A 19,268-nucleotide genomic window follows, 5' to 3' on the forward strand; every position below is an offset into this window, starting at 1 on the left:
ATATTCAAAGGTGATTTTGAGGTTTTGGTTTTGCCTTTGCTGTATAGTTGACTTTCTTAAAAAAGAATCAGACTTTTAAAATAGGCTTTGTTACTCCCTCAAGCTTCAGAAGGCTATTTATCGTATTGATCCTGGTGCCTAAATGTATTCTTCCTGAGATACTTTTGTGATGCATAAGTAAGTCTTTTTTTCATGTTTACTGAAGTTATATGCCAAATGTAGGCACATTCTAAAATGCCAGAATTAAGATCTGCATTGTCATTATTGTGAATGCTGATTTTGTTTGTTTGGGTTTTTTTGTTGTCTTCCTCAAAGGAGTGAGGCATAGGACACTGCAAGTTGGATAAACAGCTTTTTACAAATAGTAGCTCTTGTTCGTCTTTTCCCTCCTTTACATTGCCTTTTTTGCTCATCTGATAGCAAAGTAAACTGATTCCAGTTGGTAACGGTGGGGAAAAAACTCAGATTACTGCTTTCTCCCTTCCTAATTTCTTCTTTCTGTAGTTCTACTGAGTTCAAGCATGCCTACTGCTAGCTTACTGCATGATCCTATGAGTGTCAGAAGTGGTAGGGTTTTGAAACAATGGGACTGTGCAGTTTAGAGTGACCGCGGGGAACACATTTGAAGGCAATAGGGATCTTTCCAGTTCGATGGTACCAAGCTGTTAATCCAGCCTTGCTACAAAACTGCAGGTGAAGTCTATGGTATAGTTGGAGTGGAGTGCACAGGGGACAAAAGAGCTGTGTTCCAGGTCTCAAGGCTGTGGGATGTAGAGAGCAGTGTCATTCCCTAGTCCTGTCTTTCCTCATCACTGCTCCCAGCTAGTCCCTTCTGCTCCAGCTCTGATGTTAGTGCCTTTCTTTGTGCTTATCCTCTGTCTGTGCCTCCATCCATTTATTACTTTCTAATTGCCATCTCCTCACCTTCCAGCAGAACTTGTTTCCTGTTCTCATCCTTCTGTATCACGGTGTGCCTTCTTACTTCTTTTCAGGTGTTGACAGGGTTTATATTGAGACTAGAAGGAGAAACTGGCTTCTTAGTCTCTTTTCTCAGAATATGGGGAGCAGGGTTGTAGTGGAAACATTTTCCTGGAGCTGCTCGGTGCAGCTGGAGCAAGCCTCATGATGCACACTAGGGTTGTGGGGATGTGTAGCCAGGAGAGGTTCTGAGAACCTGGCATGTGTTTGGTGGAGATTAAATCTACAGAGTTTCCATATTTCAGAGTTACACTGAGCATGTGCAGCAGTGTTCCCTTCACCTATACCTTCACCAAATTTTTCTGTGGGAATAGTAGGTAACCTAAAAGATTCAGGTCTTGGTGCCAGTAGCTCTGAGATGATCTGGGAGGCTTCTGTAGGAATTCTAGCACAGGAGTGGGCAGGGATAGCATTTTTTTTTTCTTTGCTTCATTGTTTCAAATAGTTGTGCTGTTCTAATTGAAACTTTTCACAAGAGATGAGTGAGGCACACCCTCAGGAGTGGGAATCTCAGCCAAAACGACTTCAGTGTAGCAGAATCATAAGCAATCAAAAAATTTCCTAATGAGGCAATGTCTTAACGAAGCATACCAGACTTCCTAATGAATAGGTTGTACTGTGTTATGTAGTTGATACAACTTTATACCACAGCAGTATTTGGATACCTGCTACTTCTTGTTTATTGATATGCAGTACTTCCAGGTAAACAGCTCAGATCCTTATTCTGCCATGTACATATTTTTCAACAGAAATGAACACTGCACTTACTACTATGGAAAGTATGCTCTAGGTCAACTGTAAGATACTGGACTAGATGCAGGAATTACCAGCTGAAGTTTTGTGGCCTATATTATGCAGGAGGTCAATTAGATGATGACAGTGATTCCTTTCTGACCTTAAAATATGGACCTGGACAGCTGGGACCACTCTGTGCAGCCGTGGTGGAAGTTGGAGGCTTCCTGCTTCTCCAGCTTCCTTGAAGGTGCAGGACTGGGAGGGAGAGAGCTGTAGCTGGCTTTCTGCTGCTCTTAAGTTCTCTTTCCTGCTACTGAAGCTGCTTTTGGATATGGGGAATTGAATGCTGTATACTGAAAATACCTGTGTTTACTAAGTGCAAAGGAATGCTTAAATATAGAAAAATAACAAGTACAGAAGAAGATTACCCCCAAAATATGTTACTATGTGGTGCAAGGGACCTCTGGGTCAGCAATATCCAAAGGGAAGCTTTGAAAGAGGCACCTACAACTTCTAGAGGGACTTGTCTACAGGTAATGATGGTAATAATGCAAACCACATAAGTTGGTTTCCTGAGTTGCTGTAAATGGAAGTGTGTTTTTAACACTCCTTCTTTTCTAACACAAATGTAGGAAGCTGGCAAAGTAACTAATTTCAGAGCTCTAGTAAAGTTTAAAGTGAAATAATCTAAGGAAACGGAAGCCTCTATTTTTAAACTTCTTGGCCATGGGAGATGAGGAGGAAGAAGAGAGGAGGCCATCTACTATCAAAGTCTCTTTAGTATGTAACTATAAATTTAATCTCATTTCCACTGCTGTTTTAGTGAAGAGAGGTAGTTGTTACTTCTGAGTGTTCAGTTAACATTCAAGCGAAGATCTGTGTAGATTTGATGGCACAGTGTGTCTTCTGTAATTGTGCTTTATCTCCTATTGATTGTTTTTTACTTTCGGGTTTTTTTTTTTTGGTAGATCTGAAATTTCAGACTGTAAAAAAAACCCATTACTTATGCCGACTTCCTCTTTGATTTAGTTTCTTACACAGAAAATGTTCTGGTTAGTTTTTCTTTAAGGGTCCCAAATAATTTTTTATATTTGTTTTGAGCAGGTTGGCTTAAGATTTTTTTTTTTCTCTTATTGAGCTATTACCATAAAAAAATCCATTAATTTAACTTCTCTGGATTTTTAACAAGATATTTTTTATTCCTGTGTTTTAGCAAAAGCATGACAGTGAAATTATGAGTAATTCCTCATATTGCTTACTTGGAAGTACTTTATTGGTCTAATGTCAAGCTTCAATATAATACATTGCACAACTACTGGTAACTATAGAGGTAACAGCATCAAACTTCATAACTTGACTCTCTTAAAAAATTCAGATGAGCGTAAACCTGTAAAACAGTTTCCCTTTAGGATGTGTTGCTAAATTACTAGCACTGATTAGGGAAGACGTCATGTTAGTTTGCAAGGTCAGCATTAAGGACCACTGTAGAAGGCAACTGTATTTGGGGAATGGTAATAATTCTGGGATAATTAAGTATTGGGAAAACAGGGGCTAAGTTTTTTTCCTAAGAGCTTGAAAATTACTGTCTGACAATGGTGTCAGTCGGGAGTGTGGAAGCAGTTGTAAGTTTAAAGTACATATTTTAGAGAATCCATTTCTATATATAAAATATGTAACATTATGTTATATTAACATTCTTTATTTGTAGCTTGCATCAATTTGTAGGTTGAGAATGTTGAGAAGCAAAAGCTCAGAAGTTATATAAACTGACATGTCATAAAGTGTAAATAATTTGGCAGCTATAACTGTAATTTTGAAGTAAAGGCAAAGAGTGGGCTATGTTGAAGAAAGTGTAGCAAGGTGGCAAGTCATTGTAGAACTATTGCATTTTTTTCCTTAGTTACTTAGCTTTAAATAAATTGTTTTACTTGGCAAGGAGATTGTTGCTCCAGTGGTATATTTTGGGGAGATATAGTTTCTTTTGTTATATCTCCTTATATATTTGGAAAACAAAAGACACATTTTAATCACAGTTTTCTTTACTAGATTCATTTTTAGACCATTAAGTAGTAGATTGAGGACATGTGTATGAGTCCTCAATGCTAATGTATACGGTAGTCACTAACAACTTGTCTGTCACCACATCTAGTCAGCTGAAACACACACCCATATGTGCTCTACTAAGTGTCTGTAACTCCTGGATGAGCAGAAAAGCTTAAAATAATGAGGTGACTGCCATAGATCACCGCTTGCAAGAGCTGGAGTCTGAAACCAAAAGCATCAAAGATCCTGTCAACATATTTCCACTTCAGTTGCTTTGAGCTGAGTTGAGCTTAGTAATTCTTCAGACGAGTGATTGAAATGCTGCCTTTGGATCATGTGTGTCACATTAGTGACACTCCCAACATAAAGTATTGCTTTATAAAAGTAGTTCAGAAACTTGAGAAGTAGTCTGGAAAGCCTGCCTTACAGATCTACAGCATGGTTTGGGCAGGGGTTTGCTGGAGCAATGTAGTGCCCTCTCTGGTGGCTGGTTGCCTCTGTGCCCATGGGCCCCTGCTCTGTTGAAGCGGGCTTGGGGCCAGAGCTGTGGCTTTTTCTGAGGCAAAATTTGTCTGCTATACTGGCAAAGCTAGTGCATGACAGTGCAGAAGCACGTTACAAGGTATTGCATAGAAATGGTACAAGAGTCTGTGAAACTTCTAAGAATGTGATAATTGAACATGTTTGAGAAATGCCATATGTGGTACTTTTCGGAAGAATTCAGGACAAGTATAACACTTTTCTAGCAAGCTGAGAGAGAAGGAGAAGCAAAGCTGTTCTGAAGGATTACATAGGGAGCTGGCAATGTAGACTTTTTTCTGGGTGTGAGGCATTTGTTTACTGTTTTCCCTCACAATTTGTTTTCAATAGGATGTATGTGGAGTCATGGTATGCATATTCTTTTGACACTTACCTACGTATCACTTTGTTCTGAAACTTGAAAAGAATGGTCTCTTGAATATCTATTTTTCCAACCATTGTTTTATACACAGTCCAGTTGCATTTACTTTTTCCTCCCATTGTTTGTCACTTTCTGCTTAATTTCTCTAGAAATGGTTTCTGGTAACATTTAACATGTGTTTTCTCTTTTATTAGCATCATTAAGTAATACTTAGTGGTTGAAATAGTTTCATTAAATGAATTTCAGTAAAATGCAATTGAATATACACCAAGCATAGTAAGCTTTTGAGGACTGGGGCTTTAAATATTTTAAAACATGAAATTACTGAAATTGTCACTGATAGTAATGTTGAGCTTGTTTGTGCACATGGATGTGACAAATGTCTGTTTCTAAATCTCATTAGGCTTCAGTTTACCTCTAGGGGAATGCTGATAGTTAAATATAGTTTGTCTATAGCCTACTCTAAAATATTATTTCTCCCAGACTACAGGAGTATAAAATCCCTTAAGCATCATGTTCATTGGCATGTTTTCTAGCATGATGAGCCTTCATAGTGTATGAAGAGTTTTCTTCAGTTAATAATCAGTCGTAAACCACATCAGGATGTAATTGTATATATACCTCAAGATTCTAGTGTTAACCTCTATGTGTCTTCAATTACTTGTGTACTAGTCAGCCCAAAGATCACCAGTTAACATAAGAGGGTACTCAGTTTTGCTGACTGAGACTTTTCTCAAGTGATTTAAAGTGTTCACAGAAGTGTTTTACAGTGCTTTCTTTATTGATAAATGTTTAAGTTAAGCCTCTGTCATTTGACACTTTAATGGTGTTGGGACAAATCAATAAATCATATGTATGTGGGTGTGTACACACACATACATACACAAATATATATGTAGTAATTTCCAATATGGCTATTTGGTAAAGAATAATGATACCTTTGATGTGGGGAAGGCCATAAGCAGTGCAGAGCTAACCGTTACAGGTGTACAAAAACTTGAATTATCAATGGCTGTTAAAAGATTATAGAAGAATCTCTGACGTTGTATTTGGGATAATCACATGGACTTCAAAACGTTCGAGAAAAATGTAGTCTAGCAAGGTCAAGCATAAGGGTAACAAGCTAGTCAGCAAATGCAGGCATAATATTGCTGGATATAGGACATAGGAGGTTATCAAGAGAACATAGTAGATGGGAAGACAGTGTTGAAGAACTTTACCCTATGGCTACTGTACTGATCTAGAGATAGCCAAGATTTCTTAATTTAACTAGAAGTGAAAGTGCTAATAGTGAGGATGCGAGGAGCTTTTTTTGATATATATGCTAGAAGTCTGCAGGAAATGTTCCACTGGATGATAGTGTTGTGCAGCATTCAAGACTGGTTTAGTTACGGGGTTGTGGAGTCTCCTCTGGAGGTCTTCAAAACCCACCTGGATATGTTCCTGTGTGACCTGATCTAGGTGGACCTGCTTCATCGGGGGGGCTGGACTAGGTGATCTCTAAAGGTCCCTTACAACCCCTACCATTTTGTGATGCTATGATTGCTACTGAGATGTAAAGCTCCTTTTGATGCCTTATTTTCTTCTAACTTGTTGAACTTAGAACTCCCAAGTACATTATGTCCCACTTTTGTTTCTCCGTGTCTGCTAGGGACCTCTTTTTTCCTCTGGTTCATTTTCCTCCTGCTTTAAACTACTCCTGTTGTTCATGTGCAAAGGGCCTGCTACTAACAGCTTGCTAGTAAGGTCTTGCAGATACACCTTTTCACCTTTGCTCAGATGACTTCCATTAGGAAAGTACAGGTGTTTCCTCTTCATCTGGTAGCTGCATACAAAAGTTGTGACCAGCCCTCAGAAGACAACAATGTTATGTGTGTGTGTGTGCATATGCCTACACACAAGCACATACATAGTACTCTATGTAAGAACGTAGCAACTCATCACCTCTCCCAGTGACTCTTCTAGGATGGTTTAGTTAACTTGTGGGCAGGATTTTGGCCTGGTAAGCTAGTCAGAAATGTCAGTTCTCAAACCAGAAGAGTCGTTGCAAAATGACAGCTACAACTGCCAAGTACTTTGTAAGGCTAAATGAGCATAGAAATAGACTTCAGTGTGTACTGAGGATGTAGAAATCTGACGTGTGTGTGACTTGCTCTTCTCCAGCAGAAGTTTGCAGAATTGTGATTTTCAGGATGGGAAGAACTAAATAGATAACTGCAGGGCTGGCCTTCATTACTGAGGACCTTTTAATTACCAATAGCATGTAGTTGGAAGGCACTGTTATTTACAGAAATTGGTGAAAAAGTTAGAAACGTTGATTCAGAATCAGTGAAACTAGAATACTGCTTAACTTGCCCACTCTAAAGCTGTGCTATGTCTTGGCATGTGTAGTGTCACATTAAGCCTCTTATGCAGGTGGTTGAATTCAGCTTGCCTCTCAGATTCTGACGTTCCCCAATAAAGCTTCCTTATCTTTTATTTAGGCTTTTGATTTTTATCTGAGGGGTTTTTTTTTTAAGTCTCCCAGCATGCAAGTCCTTGAGAAGATCTTGTAAATATTTAGACATTTTGAGTAACAAGGCAGCTTTATTGGAATTGGCAAAAGAAAAGTCGTAAATATCTAGGATATTACTGTTTCTAGCGAAGAACAAATTTAATACAAAGGTCCAATTTGACATCAGTTTTGGTGGAATTGTAGTCTCCTAATTTCACTCCCTCTGAGTGTCTTGTCTGACACACATTCTTGCTGTCCTCCTTGTATGGCTTATTTCCAGCTGCCATAGGTAATTTTGTCTGTTTTCTGGTCTAGATGTCAAGTCACTCTCTGCTCAGATTGTCTTCCTTCAACCAACCCCTCCAGTGATTGCCTCTGCCCTGCCACTACTCTTAAGTTCTGGCTGATGGTTTTTTAGAGTTACCTGTAATTTTGGGCTATCTGTGCATACACAAACAAAACATGTTTTAAAGTGCTCATGGACAGTCTTAGCTCCTCTGCTCTCTTTTGTTGTTGTTGTTATTTTTATAATAGTAAAAACAAAGCCAGTTTTCTTAAAAAACAGTTTTCTTAAAAGCTTTTAACCCTGCTACAATTTTTTGAAGGAAGAATTTTTGTCATCTTGATGAAATGTGAGCATATTTTCAGCAATTGTTTCCCATAATATTTGTGTTCTGAGTTTGGATATGGATCATAGCGACTGTTAAGAAATGGATAGCAGCTTGGAAGACTTGGCTGCTTGTGTGGAACTGTTTCAGCAGTTCCTGAGCAGACAGACAAGTTATGTGAGACTTGCAATTGGATATAGCATTTTATTTTATGTTTCAACATACTTATTCAGTATTTCTTAGATGTTTTGATTTTTGCAGATATAACAGAGGATAAAAACAAAAGGATGTTGTTCCTCCATTGTTACTTGTTAGTAAATGTTTATTATATCTAGAATAGGGAAAATCATTTAGAAGATGCCTAGGTACGTTTCTTATGGGTATAGGCAATATAAACTTTGGTTACTTGTTCTAAGTCAGCAAATCTTTTAGGTTCTCTCTTACACATTCATGTAACTTCACATGCATTTTTCTGCATCACAGAATCTGATTGTTCAGGTTTTTTTTTGGCCACCTGCCCTATTAACATTACATGTAGCAGCAAATACATTGAGTATGATGATCAGTTTTCTTCCACTATGTGTGTAAGACCTTTACATCAGAAAAGTGTTAGTGAGATTTTTAAAAAAAAATGTAAAGGAACTGCCTAGCATGAAAAAGTAAATTATTTTTGAAGTCAGTTTATTCAGTGTAGCACACAACAGAGGATGTGATGATCTGAAATGCTGTAGAAACCAAAATCATTCCGTTCAGGTTTTGAGTGACAAAATAAAGTGCTTGTGCATTCTGGTTAATCCTAAGTTTTTGTAATGATATTTCCATTTTTCCCCAAAAACTTTTATTCAGCATGAAGTTACAAGAGTAGTAGATAGCTGATACTACTTACTTTTCTTGACCCACATAAGCTTCACGTAACTGTAAAATAAGGGCAGTTTTGGACTGAGGAGTAGGATGGTTGGTAAAGTTACAGACTATGCTGCCCTATTGCACAGATGGTTAGAACTGCTTTTTAACCAGCTCTTGAAGTGCTGTAGCTTATGGAGTGGGCTTGAAAGGACCTGCAACCTGCTTGTTTGCCAGAATGGAAACAGTGGCAAACCATGGCTCAGGAGGTGGCGATTGACAAGTAACTAAAATGTTTATGGGAGTTATATGCTTGTCAGCTATCTCAGCATAGGTTGTCCAGGTTCGTAATACCACACGTTAGAGGAAGTTAACACTTGTCTCTATTAAAAAAAAATAAAATCTTCTAATAATGAAGACACATTTTCTCTCCCCACTTAAAGGTGTTGATTCATTATTGTAACTGGATAATGCCATTCTGTGCTGTTTTGTACATTTTGATGTATGCAGTGTTGGCTTATGTTGCTGTAAAGTTAATTTAAGAAAATACACTGATTTTGATGCTATTAACATACTTCTGCGTGCTTACTTGCAGTTGTTTAAAAAAAAAAAAAGAATGAGAAATACTTCAAAATACAACAGGGTCTTAAAAGGACTGAAGTTCAAGTGACCTTTAGAAGAGCTGGTGCTGTTATTTCCTTGCTATAGGGTAGCATTTTGTTTCTATGGGAAGTATATCCCAGTGATGACTCCAGGTTACCTTCTTTAAGTCTTTTTCCTGAGCACAGAACCTCATTTGTGCAAGTTTTTGTCCAGCCATCCGTTTTTTGTATTTATTTTAATGAAGGATTGAGTAGGTGTTGAGTAAGTGATTTTATTCAGAACTCGAAGATAAATACTGCAGTAAAATAAAGATCTGTCATTTGAATTAAGACAAGCTATGAGGGATTTTTATCTTGAAAAGATACATATAGTTTGATGAACTTTGTTGTACATTTGACTAAGCAGTTAGGATGACATTTGCCAAACCTTATTTCAAAATCTAATTTATTTCCATGACTTGGCTACTTCAAGAGAACTGAGTCCGTGACACAGGACGGGCAGTTAGGAAAGCCAAGTTGTACATCAGAGTGCTGTAACAAGGGGTCTAGAGCTCATGGTGGCATTTGCTGCCGGTAGCCTTGGCCTGGCTGACATGTGAGGTGAGGCTGTGTGGGTCTGGCTGTTTGTGAACAGGAAGCTCCTGACCTCAGCAGCTGGGCAGCATGTGTGGTGTATGTCCCTGCCCTGCTTGGTGGGGCGTGGGCAGTGGCTACTGAGGAGGAGCTGCCGTCTTCAAGCCTGCTTGAAGGAGCTGGGGGGGTTGGAGCTCTTGAGAAGTTGTAGCACAGCTGAGTGGTCATAGACCCTCTCTGTGAGACACAGAGAAGGTCCTGCAGGCCTGGGGTGCACTGCTGCCCAGGCCTAAATTGGCGTGATGGAGAATGCCTGTGAAGAGCCTCCAGGACTGCAGTGTGATGTTTAAAAACAAAATACCAACAACCACATACTCTCCCTCAATGTAACAGCTCCTCTTGCCCATGTCTGTGAGACAACAAAAGACAATAAATTATCTTACATTCCTGCCCATTTTCTTGTTTTGTTGGTTTGGATTTTTTTTCCTGTGTGGCTCAAGTGAGTAAGAGCCATGATCCAAGACAAGAGGATGAGTTGAACGTTATAACAGTGGCTTGAACTTAAATTCATGTTTAAAAGGAGGTAAGAAAAAATGTGTCTGGAAGCTTTTAAGTGCATGAATGATTTCACATTTAACCTTCTCTCGGTTACCTTATGACACTTCAGTGTTGTGCTTTACTTTGGATAAACTGTTGCTACATTTGTCAGGACTTTTAAATTATTTTCTAGTTATACTGTTACTCATTTTTAAATTGCCTGGTGTTTGTTAAATAGAGTTTAAAAGATCTGTTTAATGACACTTCCTAGCCTGTAATTTGCATTTGTCAGGTGAAACTGTCTATCTCATTAGATGGCTGTTCAGACCGAGGTCTGATTTAAGAGACTGTTTCTCCTAGTTGTCTGTTGAGGAGTATCAAAATTTATTATCCTTGCTGTTGGACTTGACCGAAACCAGGAAAATCACTGTTGACAGATGCTGTTCTTGCATCTTTCCCTCTGCCACAAATGATGCCACATCTTTCCCTCTGCCAGAACCTGGTAATTCTTTTTCGTAATTAGCTCTTGCAGATAATGTTTTCTTCTTAATCCATGCTCATGTTGCAAGATAAGATGCCCCTAGATGTAATTTAGTCATCTAGATTTTTGAGAGGTGGCAGCTAGTTTGCAGCTATGTTTCTGCTTTGGAAACACCTTTTTGATTTCCTGTTCAAGATCTTGCACCAATAGGTTCTGGTGGTCTTAATTTAGTGCCTCCCAGGGTGAAATTTTGCTCAATTAGGGATTTCAAGCAGCCAAGGCCCTCTGATGTGGCATCAGGGCCATGGGCAGACCAAAGATTATGTAATATTTTCTGATGTGTGGTTCTATTTTTGAAAATCCATGGCAATGATATTGCTGTCCCATGTTATTGATCAAATTGTGTTTTGGAGAGTTGCTGTATGCCTTTTCTTTGAACCCAGAAGTATTGCTTTAATCTTTAAAAGTTGGTGTTCCATGTTTTGAGGGGGCTTGATATTAAATTCTAAATTCTGTTAATGGACTATATTGAAACTGGGAACAGTTTTGCAGAAATTTATCTGAAATGGTACTTAGCTGTTGCCTTTTGCTGTCTTCTTTCCTTCCCACCCACTCTTTGCCATGAACGGATGCATTCAGGAAATATCTGTTGCTGCTGCGTATTCAGAAAGCTGTAGTAATGTATACTGGAATCCTTCTGTGCATGGGTAATGGATAAAGATACAAAACAAGTACACAAGGAGGAGGAAAACCACTTCTTACTTGGAAACAGTTTTATTCAACTCTGTGGTTTTATTTTGTAGTTTGATTTCTGTGTTCTAATTGTGTACCTTCATAATTGATGCAGAGAAAATATTTAATAACACTTGAGTTTTCAGATATGTTTGTTTCACTGCATGCAAATACCAGACCTCCATTTCTTCTTAACATAAACATTTAATTTGACTGGAGTTAGATGTAACAGATCAAAGGCACGTGACAAGCTCAAAGATTTTTTTCTTTCAGCTTGGTGTGCAGGATTTGGGTTATGGAAGCTTTCTTATATGTTTCTGTATTTGCTTTTGAAGGACTTCAGAGTCATAAAAGATTGAGTGCGTCATGACTCGGGAACCTTATTACTTTCAGAAAGGAGGAATGTTTCAAGATAATGAAAAATCAGCATGTCATTTAATCTAAAGTTATGGTTAGCTCTTTGAGATGTGCAAAATTGGGCTTGTGGATGACTGTCACTTACACACAGGCTGTAGGTCCAGTTAGTGTTGTAAACTGGTGCCAAAGGAATTCTGTCTTCAGCTGGAAGTTCAGAACCTTCTTATTAGTCTCTGCCAGTTATCATGGTGAGGACGGGAGACAATCACTGGTGGCAGAAAAATTGCCTTAGTTTTTCTTTACTGCTGTGGATAGCATAGATCAAGGGAGCCCCGTGTTTTTTATTTAATTAAAGACGGGAGCATTTTTATTCTGTACTTGCCTTTAAAATGCTTTGAAAAACTTTTTTTTTCTTTATCTTAATACTTTGAAATATTTTAACAGATGTACTTGTACCTCATACAGTTCTTTGTATAGAAGCCGAAGAAACTTGTCTTATTGTACAGTGCTTAAGCTAATTAAAAACCAACACAGAGTAAAGCAGTATTTCCAGGAGATACTTAATTTTAGCAATTTACTGCTGTATTTTGTGGCTGACCTCCAATATCCATATCTGTATCTGTTCCCTTTTGTCTTTGTTATTCTGGAAATCCTTAGGTTCCCTAACTGCCAAAAAAATGTATCTTGTCTTCGGAGTCGTGCTGCTTAAACCAGAAATGTATTTTTTCAGTTTACTTAGTTAAACTGGTGCAAAACACAGGGAGAAATTTCCAATACTTCATTTAAGCTTTGCATGTTTTGATCTAGATGTATTCAATTAAGATGGTTAAAGTTACACAGATATAAATATGACTGAATTGAAAATCAATGTGATTTTATGTTTTCTCTGAAGGGATTCAAGTTTTGGAGCACCTGTGAATATAGTTGAAAATGAGCAATGTCAAGTCGTTAATGGTCTGAATATCTGGAAGATAGTTTTCTGTGTGTTCTTTTCTTACAAAGTTTAATTCAAAACCATTAGTTAAACTGTTCATGCATGCTTTATAACATTGGAATGAGAACTGGTTAGACCAGATGCATTGGCTTTCTTCAGTCTCCCTTTTCCAGAAAGTGAGAATTGTCCTTGTCCTGAAAGTCTTGGTGGACTCATGGAGAGCATTGAATTAAAGTTCTTGGAGTGTGAAAGATTAGAGTATCGTGCAGGTTTAATTTATGAATAAAGGTTGAGGGCATGTTTGTATAACAGGCAGGCATGTCTCATAACTCATTCCAAAGAAAATCCTGTCTATAGTGTGGTAATTTAGGAGCCAATGTCTAGACTACTTTGAGAAATTGTAAACATGATGTCTTCAGAATAAAACCATGAGAATTTAAGAAAAAATGCTGCGCAATATATTTTTAATATTTGACTGAATTCCAGGGAGCTCAGAAGCATTTTGGCAATATTTGGTCTGCCTGAGTGCTAGATGAATTACTGAAAGAATGCATATACCAGGCCACAGTAACTTTTTTTTTTTCCTTGAATACTGCAGCTTTGGATTTGCATGATTCCATGATGTAAACTACATATTTTTCAGTAATAGAAAACTTTTACTTTCAGTAGTGGTGCACAAGTTTGTTACATCTGTCTTATTAAACTGTTTCTACACATCTAAGAATTCATAGCATATGATCAAGCTTTTTATTTTTTGACCCTGATAACTTCATCTTTATGCTATTATATAGAACTGTTCAAACATTATGTTTAAGCTAGTGAGGATTTTTTTTAAATTTGTTTTGCTGCAGTTACTTTTGAACACTTTAATCTCAAGAATTCTAAAATAATTTTAGGAGGCAGTTAAATGCAGTCTTCCAGTTTGCTGTATGTAACGTGCTTTTTGTTAGTAGTTGAATGGTGCTCTTACTAGAACACTGGAGTAGCTAGAAAAGTCTTTGCCATTGGATTCTTCTGTTCAATTTTGTTTTGGAGTGGTGAAGGACTCCTAGATCAACAATAGACATGTTTTATTCTAAGTTACTGTTTTATACAGGTGTTATCAGATGAACTGCAATTAGCAGTTCTAGTGATCTGTCTACTCTGCAGTGTATTTGTAAGCATAGTCCAAATCTGGTGTCAGGAAATGTTAATTGGGTGTTAAAACACACAAACAGGATTTCTATTTTATTCTGAACAGTATTATGCCATAGGTTATGCTCAACTGAAGTCAGTCCCTAAATTAATGCATGTATTCAGTCTTTGCAAAACTGTTATCATTCTAGCTAGGTATTAGAAGTACCTCCACAAATAAATATTGAAGGTATTAGATCTATATATTTTGTACAATTGAAATGACTACATTAATAGCTTTTCTGTAAAGGAGTTTTATGGCAGCTTTTAGAGGAAAACATCTTACAAGTTAGTGATTGAAATGATGATTTGAGAAATAGCTGTGATTCAGCTGAACATTAAGGATTTTCATATTTGCATCATTTGGTTTTCCTTTTATCAATATACCTTGATGTTTTAGAACAGTGTTGGTTTTAGAGTCTTTCTCTAGAATTTGCAACACAGTAATTTCAACATTCCTGTCAATACTGAAATTGCTCTTTGAGTTTTTTGTTATCCACTGGTCCACCAAGAGTTTGCCTAGCAAGGGGTGTGATATTTTAAGCTGCTAGATAGTAATGCTGTTACTTATTAGTTACTATTTCTACTCTAAGGACTTCAAAATTCTATAGAGACATTTGCTTGACTTGTCTGATTTTTGAGGGAGAGGAAGTAATTTGGATGGGTCTGGACCAAGAGAATATCATTAATAGCTGGAAATTGAAAGGAGGAGAAATACATAGTACTTTTTTAAAATTATTTCATTTTTTTTTAAGGACAAACAATTATCCTGTTTTTACACTTTAAAGCCTGTAATGCTTATAGTAATTTTTAGCAGTGGTGAACTCCAGCTTCGTGTTTGTGTCCTTTGCAATATGGGAGAAAAACTGGCAGGACTGCATGCCATTGTAATTAAACTGTTAAACATAGAAGCTTGAAGGGAGAAGCTTGTCTTACCTGTTTGGAGAGTATCTGTCAGCATATTTAAATGAAATTTCATTTTGCAATTATGTGTTTGTAATTATTAGCACATTCCTAAGCAGCATAATTAGTTTATGATCAAATGATGAAAGTGTCTTAAAAACATAAAATAACATTTGTTGCACTGTAAACTCTACACCTTTTGTGTTTATTTGTGTTCTTTTTATTTTTACACAGGATTACAAAGCCATTGACATTTGCAGACTGTGTCGGTGATGAACTTCCTTTAGGATGGGAAACTGTTTACGATCAACAGATTGGAGTTTATTATATGGACCACATAAATCGTGAGTAGATGTGTGATCATTTTGAGGAATCCTATCAAGCTAATGTTAATATGGCACTAACTTTGTTTCCAATATCATTTGTACGCCCCATGCTACTGCAAGTAATTTCTTAGAGTATCCATTTTCTTATCTTTCAAATGAGGCACCAATCTTTCTTCCATTTGTAAAGAATTAAGCATCCGATGATTGAATTACAGTGTACAAAAGTATATTGTTTTGCTGTATCATACTGTGGAACATCAGTAACTTTGTTGGTTTTTGTCATATGTTAATTAACAAGATTCTCATGCTATACTTTTGTATTCCCTATTTTTCCATAGTTGACTCTTCTATATTGAAGAAAACTCTAACATGCTGAGAGAAAAGTGCTGATTTTAATTAGAAGCACTATGAAATACAATAATATCCTCTCTTAAGCAATGCATTATTACAGTGCAAAGCACTGTCAAAAAGGCAACAGATGTCCTTTTTGGAAGCTAAGAGGAAGAAATTTCCAACCTTTTACCCCTTTGGACTGTTGCTGAGCTTTGTATTGCCACTGTCTGGCACATTTGCCAGTTCTACTCTTAAGAACATGCCTTATCTTTACAGCTTTGTAGTACTGCTGCTGTTATTGTTGTGCTGCTATCATTAAGCTTCTTATCACCTATGAGTGAATGTTTTTAATATTGTGGGAATTGGCAGTTGATGGGGAGGGAGAAGAAAGTAATTACATGGGCTGTCACAGCAATGGTAAATATTATAATCTGCAAAAACAACCTTGATACTATCTACTTGAAAAGCAGTCATTTAAAAAGTAAAAGTGTAGAAATAGTTTTTGGCTTCTTCCCATTATTGGAATTCCTTGTGTATTATGGTTTCAGAATTGCATATTAAAAAAAAACCCTAAAACAACAGAATAGCAAATGTTACCATTATATTGTTTGACCCACACAGATTCTTATATTTGTTTGTAAAATTAATGAAGATCACAAATTAAATGGTAAACTTTAAATAGCTCTTAATGCACTGATCATGAGGATAGCTGAGACAATTAAAAGGCAATAAATAACGGACTGTGAGGTAATTCTTACAGTAACTCTGATGAAAAGAAGTAATAGCTTAATGATTGCTGTGAAACTGTGATGGTAATTTTAATGTTGATGTTTAATAAAAAGCGAGATTTACATTGAAATACAGTGATGGAGTGCACTTGCACCAGTATATGTATATATGCATGAATGCACATATTAAAAAAAACCCTCAACAAGTAAGGATATTGGCAACTGTTTTTTTCTTGTACTTTGTAAAATGCTTTAGGAGTCTATATAGGTAACAAGTAGAACATGAGCTTCCATTGCAATGCTGTGACTAAAAAAAGCTACTGAAGCATCCTGTGATGGATATCTTCGATAGGAATAACAATCATGATTGCATGCAAAATAAATCACTCCCTTTTACCATTCAGACTTTGTTATTAGCAAGTTTACCACAGATATCAAGTTTGAACTTACAAAATGGATATTAATCATTGTAGGCATGTCAGATCTGGCTTGACGTTTTTTGCTATGCAACTGAGAGCAAAACTGAAGAGGGTCTTTGCAGAGAGAAATTGTATTCTCAAGTGCTCAATGGGAAGGTGGAGAAAAAGAAGATAAAGATAAATGGGTCTAGGAAAGTAGAATTGATCATATTAGGACTTGAATAAAGGTAATATATGAACAGAGTGATGGAAACTTCATAGGACTGGTACTGAACTTAGTGAAAGGAATCATTCTGCAATTAACAAGGTTGCAAAATTTGTCTCTTTCATGATAACTAATTACTTGCAGCCCACAGATATTATCCTAAATAGTAATTCAACCGTCACAGCAAAATGGGTTTGTCACCCTTAGGCTAATACAGTGCTTGCATATACAAGCAGGATTTATATTCAGAGGGAAGACAGAGTTGATGTTATAACTGGATAATCACTATTCAGAAATTAGTAGGATACTCTGTCCAGTTTTAAACTATACAACAAAGGTACCAATAAAGACTGCATTAACCTCCTTTGTAGAAATGAGAATTAATGAGTCAACAATCATGGGCATCATGAGATGGTGTCAAGCAAGTTGGGGAGATGATTTAGGAACTGAAGAAATGTTTTTCTGAAATGAGTCCCTTACATTGTATTTTGAACTATGTCTAAAATACTTGGAATGGCAACTTGCATGTGAAAACATTCAGAATGCCTTTTGTGGCTGACCGGGTTAAATGCTTTATACAGCATTGGAGTTCTGTGTTAATGGACAAAACAGAAGTGCTTTGGTTTGAAGAAATACTGTGAGAAAGTGCAAGGGATAATCCAAAGAGCATCTCTCTAAAGTTATGCTTACCAAGGAGCTCTCGCGTTTTGTGCACCGTCTCAAGCTTTTTGCCCTCTCACCTTTTAAAAGAAAGCAGTAATACATCTGATTTTTCCAAGCCTTTTGCTATGTTTGTTTACCCAGAAAGTAATAAGAAGATTTCTAGGCAATAACTTTCCATTTATATTGAAAAACCCCAGGAACTGAGGAATCATCTGTAAATCTCAAAGGTACTTCCAACCCTGATCTCCATCTTGTTCTGTAAATTCAGTACTTTGTTGACACCCTTTCTAAGCTGTTTTTGGCTCTTGTCCAACCATTGCTTAAAAAACTTGGCGGCTGCCAGTTGCAGAATTCCTTTCCCTTCTCCTCAGAGTCTTGGGAGCCTTTGAAGTCTCCTTTAACCAGTTGGGCATTCCCCGATGAGGGAATAATATATTCTTTGCTTTTGTCTGGGGCTGTTCTAGAATTACAGAAGTATTTAATAATTTTTTTAAAACAAATATGTTATAAAGAAGTGAAGGAACTTAATTTTATCATACAACGTAGCTTTACTTTTGTTGTTACATGACAGACTTATGTGGAAATCCAGGGCAAAGTGAAGCCTCTGTACTTTGTCAAAGTGAAGAGAATGTCACTGCTGTACTGAAGAAGTTGTCTGCCTCAGAAAAATGCCAATGACTTTTGAGAAGGCTTCTGAAGTAATTTGATAAGAGATACAGTGCCTCGTGGAAGCTTAATGCGTGATACAGCATAACATTTTAGCCCTGGCTGTTTATTGAAAATAGAACTGCAATTCTGCGTTAACCATTCATTTCCTACTCAAAAAGAGACACTGTGATCCAGCTTTTCTGTCTCATAACTATTTGTTAATTTCTGCAGAGTTTCCATCAGGGATAGCTGTTTTAGGAATATTAAATTTGCACAGATTTCAGGAATGCTTATGGACAAATGAGAGCGCACTGAAAATTACCATACCCTCAATAAAGGATGTGAACTCTATTTTTTTCTGCTTGCCCAGCATGCAGTGCAGGGAAAGATTTATGGAGACTAGAAGAAGCCACAGCATATCCTGACCTGGTCTGCAGAGTTGGTTTGTGAGCATGGGAACCAGAAGGTGTAGTTACGAGTCAGTGGATTGCTGGGATGTGGGGAGAAACTGCAGAACTATAGTTGGGATTTGAGTTGTTACAGCTGTTGAGAAAATGTTACTAGGAACCTAATCTACAAATCTGTTACAAGTATTGCTCATAGATGAGCTTTGTGGTTTTGTTTATACATTTTTCAGATGGCTTTCAAATGGTAGAGCTGCTGGCATGACTGTGACACCCCTAGAATTCTTAATGTGTTGGACTCAGTTGTTTGTAGTTTCTTACTTCATCGCTGACACCAATATACTGAATTATGTATACAAGATTAATAGAAAACATAACTGGCTTTCATCTCTCATGAGAAACAAAGCTTGGAAAAAATGACTAGGTGCTTACCTCTTGACTGCTGCAGGTTCTGCCCTGCTTTGAGCACTAACATTGCATCTGCAGCAACTTTTTACTGGTAGAGCTTCAATCGTCAGAAATTAACATTCACTTGAACACGAGGCTTTACATGTACATCCTCATGTGAAACATATTTACTAACTTTGAGCATCACCACAGGAAGAAAACAAAACTTAGAATCATAGAATGGTAGGGTTGGAAGGGACC

General features: G+C 37.2%; 1 protein-coding gene across 4 annotated transcripts in view; it reads left to right on the forward strand.

Annotated features, from left to right (window-relative positions):
- WWC3 (WWC family member 3) overlaps nt 1-19,268 on the forward strand; it is a 98,498-nt gene that overhangs the window by 22,976 nt on the left and 56,254 nt on the right. For all 4 annotated transcript variants that reach the window (XM_061998730.1, XM_061998739.1, XM_061998722.1 and 1 more), the window contains exon 2: nt 15,129-15,238. In XM_061998730.1, coding sequence (XP_061854714.1) covers nt 15,129-15,238 — 110 coding nt within the window. The remainder of the gene's footprint in view (nt 1-15,128; nt 15,239-19,268) is intronic.

The sequence above is a fragment of the Colius striatus genome, chromosome 1, assembly GCF_028858725.1.
Source record: "Colius striatus isolate bColStr4 chromosome 1, bColStr4.1.hap1, whole genome shotgun sequence".
NCBI classification, from domain to species: Eukaryota; Metazoa; Chordata; class Aves; order Coliiformes; family Coliidae; genus Colius; species Colius striatus.